The sequence below is a fragment of the Rhea americana genome, unplaced genomic scaffold, assembly GCF_003343005.1.
Source record: "Rhea americana isolate MKP2758 unplaced genomic scaffold, rheAme1 scaffold_101, whole genome shotgun sequence".
Lineage (NCBI taxonomy): Eukaryota > Metazoa > Chordata > Aves > Rheiformes > Rheidae > Rhea > Rhea americana.
In genome coordinates this window covers 2,423,937-2,438,579 of record NW_028185051.1, presented here as the reverse complement: position 1 = coordinate 2,438,579, position 14,643 = coordinate 2,423,937, and the positions used below count along the sequence as shown (strand labels likewise).

Below are 14,643 nucleotides of genomic sequence, written 5' to 3'. Positions count from 1 at the left end.
TGATCTTAGAGGAAATGAGATTTTAATTGTGAATGTAGGTCAAAACCAAGCAGTTCTGTTTTATTCCGCTTGCGTGATGAAGGAAGAGGCCAACTCAGGCTAGCTGAGTTGTAGTTAACAGTGACGAGACAACCAGCCCATGTYAGCAAAGAAGAAAAGGACAGCAGTTTGATTTCAGGGGTGCTTTACTCTCAAGTGGCATTTTTCTAAGGTTTTCTCTTAGCACCTCTGAGGTTTGTAAGTCAGAGAAAGTTTTAAGCACTTGATATAGGCAAAGCTGTCAAACTGCACCTTCAATTTTTGGTCAAAATAACTCTAGGTGAAAAGGTCAGTATTTTTATTCTCTCTCTGCATTTTGCTAATGCATGCCTTCAGTTTCGATAGCTAGTCTAACTAAAGTGCTGTACGCTGTACACATCTGTGGGCTATATGGTGCATCTTGCCTTAAAGAGACACATTGTGTAATTATTTTAAGGGCTGGGTTTGTACCAAATTCTGAAATAATTGCTGCAGTTAGGCCAGCGGGAGTGAAGCAATCAGGTCCTAGCTCATTTGTAGATGCCGCAGCAGAGTGGAAAGGGCATCTTTGCACCTGCAAGGCRTTCAGACTTTTTATGTTGGTGAAAGAGAGAAAAAGGAGAGTCTGCTTTCTTGTGCAACTGGGAAAGACTTGTAATAGATATGTTGTCTCTGAAAAATAATGACACAGATCAATGCAGAGAACCCCTAATCATCAAGAATATGTTGTTCTAGTCTTTTATGAGCATGTAGTCACCCCACAATATCCTCCATGCAGTTGCTGTCCATTAGTGGCTATCACTGCTGGAAAAGGACTTCGGCTGTAATATCAGAAAAGATACATGTAAGGAATAAGATACCTTTGCAAACTTTTATGCTACATTTTATCCATCCRTAGAACTATCCATAAGACAGGTAAAATTCTGCCTATGTACAGGACTAGTGGTCTTTTCCTTTATTGGAACACCAAAATTTTTTGTGTGGAGAAATATAAGTGAGTGTTTGCATTGGGCTATTTGGCCTCTCCATTGCAAATAGGTAAAATTAGTGAGGCTTAATTGTGCCTTCTTACTAAATGACAGAAAATGGCTTTTTAAAGGAAAAAGGTAAAAAAAAAACCAACAAAAACAACAAAAAGGAGGAGGGCTATGCATGTGACTAAAATAGCTGAAAATTAAATATTTTTTGCAGCTGGTTTTTCTGAAAACATTATTCCTTTAACATTTCTAAATTCCCAGTATCAGCCTTGGGAACTTTCAGTGTAACTGCCAGTCCCCAAAGCAAGTTCTTTTAGGACTAGAAGAATCTTAGCATGTATGTCAGGTCTTTTTTTTAATATTCCAGGTGTTATATTCATAGGTTGTTATAGCTTGCTATTTTATACTAAATCATTCYGCATAGTATTTATTCATTGTGTTTCCTCCTGGGCTGAGTCAGCCAACTGCATATAGTAGTTAATGTTGACAGATACCAACTTCGTGTACAGCAAGTAGTAAGAGTTCCCTTGAAGAAGACTATCTTATGATTTCCCTAAAAAGTCCCCTCTCTTGCTGCCAAACTGTGTTGTAAGATCCCTGTTGCAACAACTGTATCTTAATACATTTGGAGAATTCCTAATGCTGGAGAAACCTGAACTTGTGGTGGGCCTCTGGACCTTAAGACAATRTAAGCATTGTAGTATTATAATATGCTAGCTAAATAAAAGCTGTCCATTATTCCCTAAATCACCTAGTTTCTCCATTCTAAGTAAAAGTAGCTTTAACACAATTGGGATTGAAATTGAGATCTTTCATATTTGAACTGTAATTAATGTTCCAGCAGTAATTCAAGAATCATCAGACACTATGTTCAGTAACTCCACTGAAAGAGTATTGCTCCACTTGGATAAAATGGTCACTCTCTATATTTCTGTTTTGAACCTGGTTTATGCAAGCGGAGACTCGTCCCTTGAGTGGACCTTCCTCTAGGATGGGGCAAAAAGGTGGTGCCTACTACATTTGTAAATAAGTCATCTGTGAACATATGAGAGAAAAAAAAATATTCCAGCTCCATGTGACTGTGTCCAACCAGCTGCTATTTCTGCCAAAATTCTGTATGTTAAAGAGTTTGGGTGTGTGTCTACAAGTGTACAAATCATGGGGTTTAGAAGGTTTTTTCAATTTTAAATTTGTATTAAGATTTTTTTTTCTGAAATCAAAGTTGATGCAGAAACCTTTGGCTTACGGAATTTCAATTATTATGAAATATGGCAGCTATGCTTGATTAGTGTTTTGAGCTCTTTCTTTCTTTGTAATTTTTTTAAATCAGTATGAATGAATACTGGCCCCAGACRTGGCAGAATAGAGATTTTACATATCATCAGTCAGTTCAGCTGTAGGAGGAAACAGGCAATACAGTCACTGATGTGTTCTTCCACRTTACCCAGAGTTTAGTAAACAAGGTCCTAGAGGTCCCTTGAGTATTCCATGTTTACTACAACAGACATCCCTCTTAGTCATAAGAAATTCATTTGGTGTATGCATAAGGGATGCATAGTTCTGTGACTGTTCAGCTGTAATTTTCAATAATTTATCAACCGCTAAATGTACAACAAATGTGCCATTTTACCCATGAGCTGTTCACAAATCTCTTTCATTCTCTCCTTCTCCCTTCCTGGTTCTTCCATTCCCACTTCATGCTCCTTTTGCCCCTTTATCTCTATTCCTTAACAACATGGGCAAATTATTTCTACCATATATTCTGTAAGTCTTCTTTCCTTTCCATTTAATGAGTTCAAGTTTGGCAAGAACCGTGCTATTTGTTCTGGTGATCCCAGAAACAAACTGCATTTTAGTTAAATCAAGCCTCTAAGATTGGAAGCTATTGATTCTGCCTTATTTACAAATGAGACCCTTTCCTTCCTCACTAACCTGTTTCTGTGGGGGTCCTGCTGTAGGTGCCGGGGTTCCTCAGTTCCAGCCGATTGCACTGAATGGTCGTATCCAGCTTCTCACAAATGGCTCCTTGCTGATTAAACATGTGTTGGAAGAAGACAGTGGATACTACCTCTGCAAGGTCAGCAATGATGTGGGAGCAGACGTCAGCAAGTCCATGTACCTCACTGTTAAAAGTAAGAACTAAAACACTTCTCTGTGATCCAGATATTGCCACTGAGTGAAAAAGGCTTGTCTATTGCCTCCCTAGTTTGGAGGGGGGAAGGCTGKTTTTTTATTGTTTTAATTTTATAATTGTCATTCAACTGCATGTGATAGTGCCTAGAAAGTCAGTATGGTTAATAAAAAACATTGTTTATGAGAGAGAGAAAAGATGACTTAAAGATGAAAAGGGTTAACATCTAATTTCAAATATTTTTACCATGTTTATGAGCTATGTGAAGCAAAGGGGAAGTAAGAAAATTCTTTGGTCAAGGTCAAAAAACATCTAACAAAAGAGAAATGCCACTAGCATCTGTTAAAAGAAATCCCAGAAGTGGAAGAAAATGCGGTTAAGAAAATCCCTTGATCAAGTCTCAAGATACTCTAGGTTGTAGTTACAGTAGTCACTTTAACTTAGCCACTGGCAGATAGCTTTCAGAAAGTACATCTCCCAATTCGGTTGGATCTGGAATGTATACGCAGTCACAACCCGTCTTCTTTACTTTCTAGACTCAAGAGAAAACAATCCAGTTTTAAGATGTGGGTTAGCTGCAGCTCCCGCAAATATGAACATAGCTGAGAATATAGAGAAAGCATTATGAAAAAAAACGGAGAGATGATATAATTGATGATATAATTTCTCACGAGAAAGTGAAGAAGAAAGTGTTGATGTGGTGTACCAGATGTGCCTGGGTGACTTATTAGACCAGTACTGACAAAAGTCACCAAGGCAAGCACTTTTCTGCCTGCAGGATTTTTGCAGATAGAATGAGTACTTTGAAGTTTTGGGATGTCAGTTAGCTTGGCAAAGATTTGCCCTTGAAAGTAAAAAGACTTTTTTTTTCATTTTTTCTCTAAAAGGAAATCCAACTTACTATTTTCTGGAGAACTGTATTTTAGACCACTAACATCTGTGCTTACTTGTTTGTATTAATGTCAGAGAATGAATGACTGGAAGTTCTTTGAAAGGAAGTATGTTACCTGTATTAAATTTGTGAGTCTCAGTAGCTCAGATGTCTTCTCCACTCTAATCTACCATAACTGGCTCGATCTTCTCAAAAAAAAMCATGATATTCAAAATCTCTCTACCAAATGAATAATTGCAGATTTTTTGTGGATCGGGAAAAGTACCAGTTTCTGTGGCTACCATAACTGACCATTTTTGGACCAGTCTTCAACTGCAGTAGTGACACACTGCTGYAATATGCTACAGAAAAACAGCTTTCCTCTTGTTGGCAGCTATGCGCAGTGCCTGTCTGATCACCGTATGCAGTTTCATGTGTGATGAAAGAGCATCCCTTATCAAATAAGAGCAGGAGCTTCCCTGGAGAGTCAGTTGCTGTTTGAATCTAATGAAAACCCCTCTGGCTCTGAGATAGCAGGCATGCACGTGTGCACTCTCACACATCCACACTAACACACGTACTGCTCCCAGCATGGCTATTAGAGCAAGTGCTGTTGGGGTGCTGAGGTGTGCATAGAACAGGCATAGCCTTAGCCTTAACCAAGCACACATAAAAGATGAGCTGCTTTGGGGAGTGACTTGAGCAGAAGAGGACCATGGTAGGCTTCTGGTATAGCTGGATCCCCAATTCTGATATCATTTTTATGACTGGTATTTAAACAAGTGAAGTGACTCCAAACTACATGCCCATACCTGCCTTTATTTCCCCCAATACTATATCCTGAGCTCTGTTGTTTGTTATTTTCTTTTTCCCAGTGGCTCCCTTTCCCTCTCCCTCACAAGCTGGTTTCTAGACTCTTGTCCTCAGGGATAGCCCTACTGCTGGATAAAAGCTCCAGGCTTCCTCTGTGAAACTCACAGTGGTAGCAATTAATTGATCCTGCATAATGTGCTGCCTTGCTCCACAAGGTCAACCCAAATGTCCCCCTTTCTCAAAGGCAGGATGTGATGAAGTCTACCCCAGGCAGTTTATCCCAGGTGATAAAGTTGGTGAGAAACAGCCTTCCAAAATATAACAAAGATTAACATAAATATGTTGTTGTGACTTCCTTGTGGTGTACTGGCCTCCTCTCTTCCTTCGATCTGTATGTAGATTGTCTGTGCACAGGCCATAGAGCAGTAGCTCAAATCACTTGAGAAAAAAGTTAGCGACTTAGAYGGACTTAGTCACTGATCTTGAAACTGGGTTGCCTCTCTAGTAAGGAAGACATGAGTGCAGTCTGCTTAAAACCCTCTTCTCTCCTGTTAACCATCCCTTATAACACTGATATTTCCTGTATACAGATGTTCACCACTGATGGCATTAATATGAACTTAAAATGAACACTTTTATGTGCAGATGATTCTTTTCCTCCATGTTTGAAGAAATTTTTTACCTACTGTATTGGTAGCAGTGCTGGATAAATTTCTACTTTGCATAGTTTCTGTGATAAATCTGCTCTTAAATTGGACTGGTGGCCTTTCTCTTCTAGCATTTCCAGTATGATCTGTATGTTAAATGAAAAGCTATTTACCTTTTTGCCAAAAGAGGGTAGATACTACTTTTTACTGGTAGTTCAGAGGTGAACTGCAAGAATAAACATTGGCCTAGCATATTTCCATGACTTGCTGCCTCTAAAACTTTTTGACTTTTTCTGAATATAAACGCAGCTCATCTAAGCTRAAAAAACAACTCGGCTTACCTAACAAGACTCAAAGCTATGAAGGAAATAGTGGTAATTCCAGCTATACCTTTACTTAGTGCCTCAGAATGGTGTTATTTCACGACTCTTTCACCTCAGCGAAATGCTTCAATGTTTTGGTTGTTAGATATTACCAGAGGAGGGAGTACAAAGAAAAAAGATGAAAGAGATTCGACTACTAAAAGAAATGTGAAGAGAAAGAATTGCCGGAGTCAATGCTGAATTAGGAACCACAGTGCTAGAATGGGAGCCATGAAGTCAGAGAATATGCAGTTAGTTGTTATCTTTCTCCTTTTCTTTTAAGAAATGGACGTAATGATCATGACTGGTGATTTTTTTCTTTTCTTCTGAAGCAAAGATATGCAATTCTTGAATACCATATTCAGCAAGACACAGAATATTAGAAAACCATAAGAGAGGCTTGGAATAAGAAATCTAGCGCTGTCTTGAGAAATGACTCTTGGTGTTTGGGATCAGAAGACTTCTAAAGAATTCCTATAAAAGATAATGAGCCTTTAACATGAAGGGAAGATTTAAAATTATTTAAAGGTTGCCTAGGAGTCACAGGGGAAGAGATACCTGCTTAAAATGGACTGCCTGCCTGCCTTCATCTGAATAAACCTCACACTTCCTAATTCCACTTTAGAGGCTATATATAACATGATAAAACAGTTTTGTGAAAAAATTCCCTCCTGAAAAGTAAGCTTTCAGTAAGGTCTGTTATGTTCATATGTAAATAATCTGTTGGAGGCAGTCATGTTAGCCCTGCCCCTTCCTGAATCCATCACTTATTGCTGTGTCGAGAAGTTTTAATCTGATCAGCAAAACATTTCCGATAAATCCTGTCTGTCAATAAAACAGAATTGCTTCATTCACTTTCCTCACAAATATACTTCTTAACTATTTGCATTATACATGATTAATATATAAACCTAAAGCTGTATGCTTCAGTCAGACCCACACCTATTTCCAGCAAGAACATATTAATCCCAGCTAATACCTTTAAGGCTAAATTTCATCACTTACATATTTTTTTAAAAAAGTCTTTAAAGGTGTTAGCTATGACAAGATCATGGTAGAATAAGCGGAGGAAAAAAAAAGCTGTCTGTGAAAGGGAGTCTGGTCACAGTGCAAAGGGGAACGTAGTGCTGTATTGCTGCATCTGCCCTCRGTCTCCGCTGCGGCAATTTGCCCTGCTGTGTCTCCACTGCCTCCAGGCGGGATTTGTTTCTCTCCATCTTCATACAACTCRTGGAACAAAGAGGCCCTGACTGTAAAACTAGCTACTGCTGCATGAGAAATGAAAGATAATAGTAATTATAAACACAAACAAAATCCCAAGGAAGATGCTTATGAAGGGATATTTTGAATGTAGCAAAGCTGTTTCTTCCACTGCTAGACAGGCATGGGTTCACCACACTATTGAAGCCTTGTGGTATTTTTTTATTAAAATGGAAAGGAGTCTACGTGTGGCTTTCTCTGTGAGACTCTCTGGGCAGGATAAAGGTGCGCTGCCCTTGCGGCCGGCTAAACGCGTTTGCTTTGCCCTCAATGCCTGCGGTAATGCCGGTGCACCGTGATGGAGAACTCGTGTGCTTGGCTCAGCAGGGTGCTTCTYGATACTCCTCTGAGTGTTTGGGAGCATAATTCCTTATTAGGATTACAGGCATGTCGAGATCTGACCAAATGCTGTTTTCCTTGTGCAGGAAAAGAATAGCATTTCTATGTGGATGCTGGCCTTTCMTTTATGCCAATTTCTCATCCAAAATGCATGTATCCCACCAGATATGGCTAAGGGTAGCTTTGCCTGTTGTGCAGTTACAGAGATAGATTACCTGTAATATGTTGTAAAGGAAGATAAAACTCACAATCCCTAACACCTTCAAAAAATGCTTGTAGGAAGAACAGCAATCATACTGTRTCAAATTCACCTGAGCCCAGCTATTTTGATAGTCCTTAATATGTCCATGTTCCATTTTTCACAGTCCCATGGTCTGTAAATACTGTTTTCCATGGCAAAACAAAACAAATCCCCTAGTCTGATTGTGTACTCTGTTTTACTGTTTTCTTCATGTAACATTCTTCCATCCTTAAAGAAAGGGCTTTTTTATTTATTTACTTATTCATCCCTACTGTGGGTAGACTGCATTTTTGCCTCATGGGCAAATAGGGCAAAAATTTCTAGGTGGATTACTTGCATATCTCATAAGAATTAAGAAGTAGGTAAAGGTACAGAATAACAAAAATAAGTTCAGTGCACTGAAAGTGCTYGTATACCACAAAGTCTTTCTCACAAGCTGGCCAGATGCCCTTACCTATTTTTGCCTCTCTCTTTTACCACCTATTTCTTGGCAAACAAAGGTAAAAGCCTTGTTAAATGATGAGAATATGAACAAACTGCAGCACAGCTCAATTCTAACTTCCAGGTCAGTGGTGATGGATGGCAATACCCTCTATCATCTGTTTTAATTACTTATTTATTTTCTTTAAATGCAGTCTAAAAGAAACTGTAGGAAAGCTACAGTAAATCTCAGAAACATGAGAATGTTCCCCAGACACAAGTACTTTCTCTTGTTAGTGTAACGACACCTTTTTTTTTTCCTAATGAGGTCCTCCCACCATGAGAAATGAACAAGGGTTGAATGCTGTTTTCTGCCTTTTCAGACCATTGGCGCAGCTTTGATTTAAGGACTTGYGCTTTAATCACCCATCATGTGTCATTACCCCGACAGGCGGCAGCAGCCGCAAGATACAAGTTCCAATAAATTGCACTGAAAATCGCTGAAGCGATCCTTTGTTGATTTTCCTTTACAGCTATTCAATGGCAGATCAGCTGTCATAACAACACAGTGCCTGTGGCAACAGGGTGAAATTAAACGTGAAGTATGTTCAAGGTAGCTGGTAGAAAGCTGGAATATCCTACCTCCCCCCCCCCCCGTACATTCAAATGCTCTCTACTTCTCTCAGTAATGCCAAGCCTGTGGCAGTTGGCTAAAACGAATGCTCTCTCTTGTAAGATAATTGCCAGATGCACTGCAGTACAAATATTCAAGTGCTTTTGTATGCAAATCTGTGCAATACTCTCACTTAAGAAAAGGGAGGGGAGGAAGGACTTCTCTCTCTCTCTGTCTCTCCCTCTCTTTTTTTTTAAGAATCTTTTTGTAATTGGTCACAAGGAGGAAAAGAAAATAGCAGCCCTTTTTCTTGCCGTGCACGCCGGCTGCAGAGCAATGTTGCTAGCAGGAAGGCGGAACATAAGTGTCTCTCCGGATAGCCAGGCTGATAGAAAGTGCACATAGGCCCTGCTGAATCTTTTCCGTCTGTATCAATAGTGTCGTATTTATTGTTTTCTCGGGATAGTTGTTTCTCTTGCCTCTTTCAGCTTTATGGTGACCAAATAATAGCATTCAAAATAAGGCATGGATGGGGTTTATTTTCAGAACTGCCCTTTCTGTTAAAATTTTCTAGAGGCCTTTTCCTAGAAGGCCTCCTAACAGATAGGATTTGCAAAACAGGGCACTCTAGCTGATGTGGTCTTTCCTTACATTACTGAACATGTCAGTAACACATAAATACAGCCAAACTATATTATTTTAATGACATGCCCTCCTTCTTCAATCTTTATACCTCTTTTGTCTCATTAAATTATCAGTTTATTCGGAGAAGGTGTTATGTGGCTGTCCGACTGCAATGAACTGATATTCAGGTTTGGCCAGCTGCGGTCAGGAGGCCTTTGAGCAGCAGAGCTCATCTCAGATCAACGACTGCAGCTCCTTTGTCTTTGAATGTTTAGGAGCTGCTGAAAGAAGAATATAGAAATTTACTTCTGCTCCACTCTCCTCCACCACTGGAAATGCTGGTGTTACAGTGATGGATACAAGCTAGATAGATATTCCATTCATAATAACCATCAAGCAAATAAGACCAAATATTTTGATGTATTGTATTTACCACAATACTGAAAACTTTACCATGTTAGAATATAATAAACTGATCTTGAAAAGCTCTTATCTTAAAGGAAATATTTTGGAAATTATTCTCGCAGAGCCTCCTTTGCAGAGTGGGGAGATGGCCCTGGGGCGAGAGGGGCTGGCCCACCAGCACCAGCCCAGCTGGCTCCTTCAGGAGCCGTGGCAAAGTCGGAAAYGCAGTATTCTGTAGTTAAGCATCACTGTAGCAGATGTGAAGTCCTAAGCGTTTGGGAAAGGATGTAATGGGATTTAGTGGTTTTAGTGATTCTGAAATCGGAAGATGCAGAGAGAAATGAGTAGACACGGTAATTAAATCTGAGCATTTATCTCAGAAATTCTCATCAAAATGCACCACACTTAAACAGCAAAGACGCTTTACAAGATTTTTTCCTGATGTTTGCTTAAAATAGTAAAATAGGCAAATTACAGACTGGTTTTAAATTCTTTTCAAAGTCAGCTACACAATAGTGTGTCTTAACACAAACAGTGTCACGACAGAGTTTTGATAGGTTATTTCTTTTTCTTTCTTTCTTTCTTTTTTTTTNTTTTTTTTTTTTTAATCCCTGTGGTAGAGGAGTAATGGCTAGTCACTACTCATGCCCATAATTCAGTAGTGGTGTTTACTGGTTTACGCGGAGTCAGATGGATTTCAAATGCAGCACTTATTTTATTCACAGACTTATTTTTCTTGCGTATTTACTTTAAGAGGCTGACTCCCTGGATTTCTATGCTTCTGTTTCATCAAACGAACTGAGTAATATTTCAAAAAAAATGATGAAGCTGTGAATATGCTAGTTTTGCTGGGGCTGGGTGTATGTGTACAAGTGCAGAGCATATGCTGGGTATAATGTTGACTTCTAGTGGATTAGACRTACTGAGAAGAGGAAATGCACTCATGAGGTATCATTGTTTACTTTTGCATTAGCAATGTCGTCATGAGTTGGGGCTAGCTTTCTAACATGGATTAAATATACTTAAATCAAGAGAGCATTGTAAAGCAATAGTGGTACACATATTAATTTAGCAGGTAGATACAGTATACATGACTMTTTCCACTTCAGAAAAGCTAGCTGTTACAGTCCTGTGTTTCCTTTCCATTTCTCTTTTGTCTTTCATTTCTGCTCATTTCTTTTCTCTGCTTGGCCATGCTAACTTTAAGGTATGTGTCATTTATCTTTGTACCATATTCTAGCTGGACACTCTTACAGCTCCCTGTCCCCTTCAGAGCTTGCCATTATTATTATTATTAGATGTTTTCAGGATCTGCAAAATGCTATTTAAATGGCAATAACAATGAACAGAGGCTTAAATTATTCTTCTGTACTTTGAATGAACTACCCACAGCCTTTCTGAGCAGAAGACTTATGTTTCAGAAGGTTATTGACTGTTATTGATTATTGTGTATTGTTCTAGAACCAGAATTGTAATACTTTAATTTATTTTGAATTAAGGGTCATTAATAAGATTTTTGTTTTATTCTCCCTCAAAGATTGTGGGTTTGTGCTTTAATTAGTGTTTGTATTAATATCTTTTCTCCATAGCTGATTATTTATCCATGGCTTCAATTTGGTGTAAAAATTAACTTTTGCATAAAAAAGGAAAGAAATAGCCGCTGAGTTCTAAGAAGCAAATTTAAAAAACTTGCAATATCTTGAAAACATTCATAGACTATATACTTAGAGTATCAAGTGACACAGATCCCGAATCAGTTACATATATTTTGCTGTGTAATTCTCCTGTAGCAAAAGGAAAACATAAAAATGGTAGTTTATATGCAAATATTTTATGCTTTCAGTGAGAAGAACATATTTCTCTTTAAATATCGCATCAAATGTCACTATTAGCCAAAGCAATCTCATACAGATGCTTCCATCAAAACAATTCTAAGCTTCTTCCATAGGAGGCAAATTTGTCCTCAGATATAAGGGAAGTGTCATTTTTGTAGTACTTTCTTTTCCTCTTAAAAAAATATTTTTTCAAGAGTTACATGGTAGTTTTGATGATAACTTTCCTTGAAAATCCTATGATGATAATCGGTATAAATACTGTGAGTAGTTTCTGTGATAATCAATATAAAAACAAAAAATGAGTTTATACTTGGAGGCATGCAAAAGGAACAGGAAATTCAAGGTAGAAAGAAGAGCTGTCAGCAAGCGGAAGATGCTGTACACAAAAGCATTTAAGGCATTGTTTCTTATACGCCTTCTTACTGCAAATTTATCAGTTACAATCAGAATGAAGGATCTGCAAACACAACACAGATTTTCTTTCAGCAGCCTAGATATATTTGCTCTTGGGGAAACAGGCTTCCTTGTCCCTAAATTATCTTCCTAACCATTAAGATTTCACCTCTGTATCAGCATGTGAGCTTTCATTCACAACCTTCTTTAAGATACTTTTTCAGTATGCGATGACTGATCATATCTTAATATGTCATTTTTATTCCTTAGGGGGAGGAAAAAAAGGAATCTATGTCCACTTATGACCACAGCAATTGATTTTGGTGTGACTTCACAGTACAGACAACTAAAGAATCATGCCTCCATTTTTAGATTAATCTTATTAGGAGCCTGCAGGGTTAAGGAATGAATTGATTAGGTCTGTCAAACCAGGAGTTAATGAAAGAATGAGCTCTTGCTGTTGTCCTAATTACTTATAATTAATCTAACCCAATCAATTTTTTTAACCATCTCCACAGAATAATTAGTCTTACATGCACTTTTCTTTTTCATTTCCATCCTGTGTTAGAATATTTGACTGTTTCCATTTACCCCGTAGAAAGTGYGTTCTCCCAGCATTATGTACGATGTTATAAAATTCATTTTATTTTCTGTAGCATCATTTATTCAGCATTTAACTTCCATCTGGCAAATTCATGGTAGCCCCTGAGGAAGCAGTATCATGTAAATGTATGGATGTAGATACACACAACCAAATTTAAAAAAGACAAATGATTCTTCAGTGAGAAAATAAATGCTATTACTCCAAATCTTTCACTAAAGATAGCGAAGGCTGGTTTTGACTGGTGGAATAGTATTTTCCATTAAAGTATTTACCTTGCTTTGAAATTGCAGAACATTATTGGTGACTTCGTAAAAGAATAAATAATGTTATCCGTTAGGAATTCAGATGTTTATGAAAGTTGCCCTTTCTACACATTTGTCAGGAACTAAAACGGAGCAGTTTGTGCAGTAGAAGTGGGTACATGCGATTGCTATTATGAAATTGTTTTACGTATGGAAGCTATGAGTCTTCACCATGACGTAGTCCCTCATGCAAGCTGATGTGTGTGTTCTTGGCTATTCCAGAAGTTGCCCAGCATAGGCAAGTATTGGCAAAGAGGTTACAGTATAAGCTCCCGGCTTTTACAACTGAAACTTTCACTGAATGTTTCCATACTTTGTTTTGCAAAATGTCGTGTGATGCCATTACCCTGTAAAAGCCCCATGAGCTATCTTTCTCTTATTGACTTGTGTAAACTAATGGTCTCAGTTAACCAACATCTGTGTATTTCAGCGATGATGGGAGGAGCTGCTTTTGGGTTGGGTTTTGTTGTTGTTTTTAAAGTTGGCTTAAACTTTTAAGACAAAGCCTATACGTGTACGTTGAATTCCATACTCTCTAAGTACACGTACTCACGCTCCAGTGTTACTGGAATGTACTTACCAGATTTTGTTGTTAGTCTTCAGAAGTGAGTAGTAAAACATCAGCTGAGATCAGTAGTCTGGCATTCAGTCAGTGCTACAAGCTCTTCTTAGTCCAATCTTCCCCTTCCGAAATTTTTTAAMATTAGCTAAAATAAATTCCTAAGTCATATTGTCAGCAACTGAAAAGGAACATTTTTCTGCTAACTGATATACCATTTTGAGCTGTAAGTACCTGAGAAACAACCCTGCTTTTGCCTCTGTCTCTCTCCTCACAAAAGACAAAGGTTTTAAAAGGCTGAAATACCTTTTCTGAAAGTTAACTGATAGAGAATTGTGATCACAAAATAAAAAAGAGAGAGGGAGAAAATACCTCAACAAAGTTATTACATAAATACAATTAGTTACATCTCTTCAGAGCAGGAGAAAGATCATCTCATAGATGGGTATTTTTTCCTGACTTTTAATTACTAGTCATTGGTTTTGGTGATTGCACACGCACACACACACAATAGTGCAGCAAGATTTCATTTCTGGTCTTATCTTGAAACTGTCATTTTAAATGACTGCCTGTTACTGTAAATGTTCCACAAGAAAGCATTGTTCTGCTATTCTTGTCTTTGTAATGCAGCATATCACTGTTGTACCTACTACTGGTAAAAGCTGGCCCATTGCCATGCGCTTAATGCCATAAACCCATACTTTCAGCAAGGAGAAACTCCTGCTGTCAGTTTTTTAAGTGGTGACTTGCCAAGTTGAAATAAAGAAGAACAGACTTTTCCTAAGTGGTTGCATAGCGCTGTTGAAAATCCAATTACTGTTTGCTAAATGCTGATCTCTGAGACTTAAATAATAGTTAAATGAAGTTCCTAGCTTTTAAAGAAAGTGCGCAGCATTTAAATGGTGATGTAGCATTTGTGTTTGTTCTCAGACATCTTTCAAGGAACATACCAGTGGCTAGACTGATGCAAAAAATTTCAGAGTTTTGAATATTTATAGTGTCCTTGCCTTTCTGGATTGACCTTGTTTAGAGATTCCCAGCAGAATAATGTGTTGCACAGAGGTGCTGTTGTGTGCAGTTCTCACTTTTTGGTCTTAGGTCCTTTAGTAGGAAGCTGGTAGAACTCCCAAAGCACTTAAAGTGGAATTCAAATAGTTTAAGGAAGGAGAGAAGCAACCTGGCCAGAAGGAATAACAGTCTGGCACCACTCTGTTTAGCTTGACTGGGAT

General features: G+C 38.2%; 1 protein-coding gene across 1 annotated transcript in view; it reads left to right on the top strand.

Annotated features, from left to right (window-relative positions):
- DSCAM (DS cell adhesion molecule) overlaps positions 1–14,643 on the top strand; it is a 391,004-nt gene that overhangs the window by 243,015 nt on the left and 133,346 nt on the right. Inside the window, exon 13 of the mRNA XM_085305248.1 lies at positions 2,954–3,127. Within this exon, the coding sequence (XP_085161374.1) occupies positions 2,954–3,127 (174 nt within the window). The remainder of the gene's footprint in view (positions 1–2,953; positions 3,128–14,643) is intronic.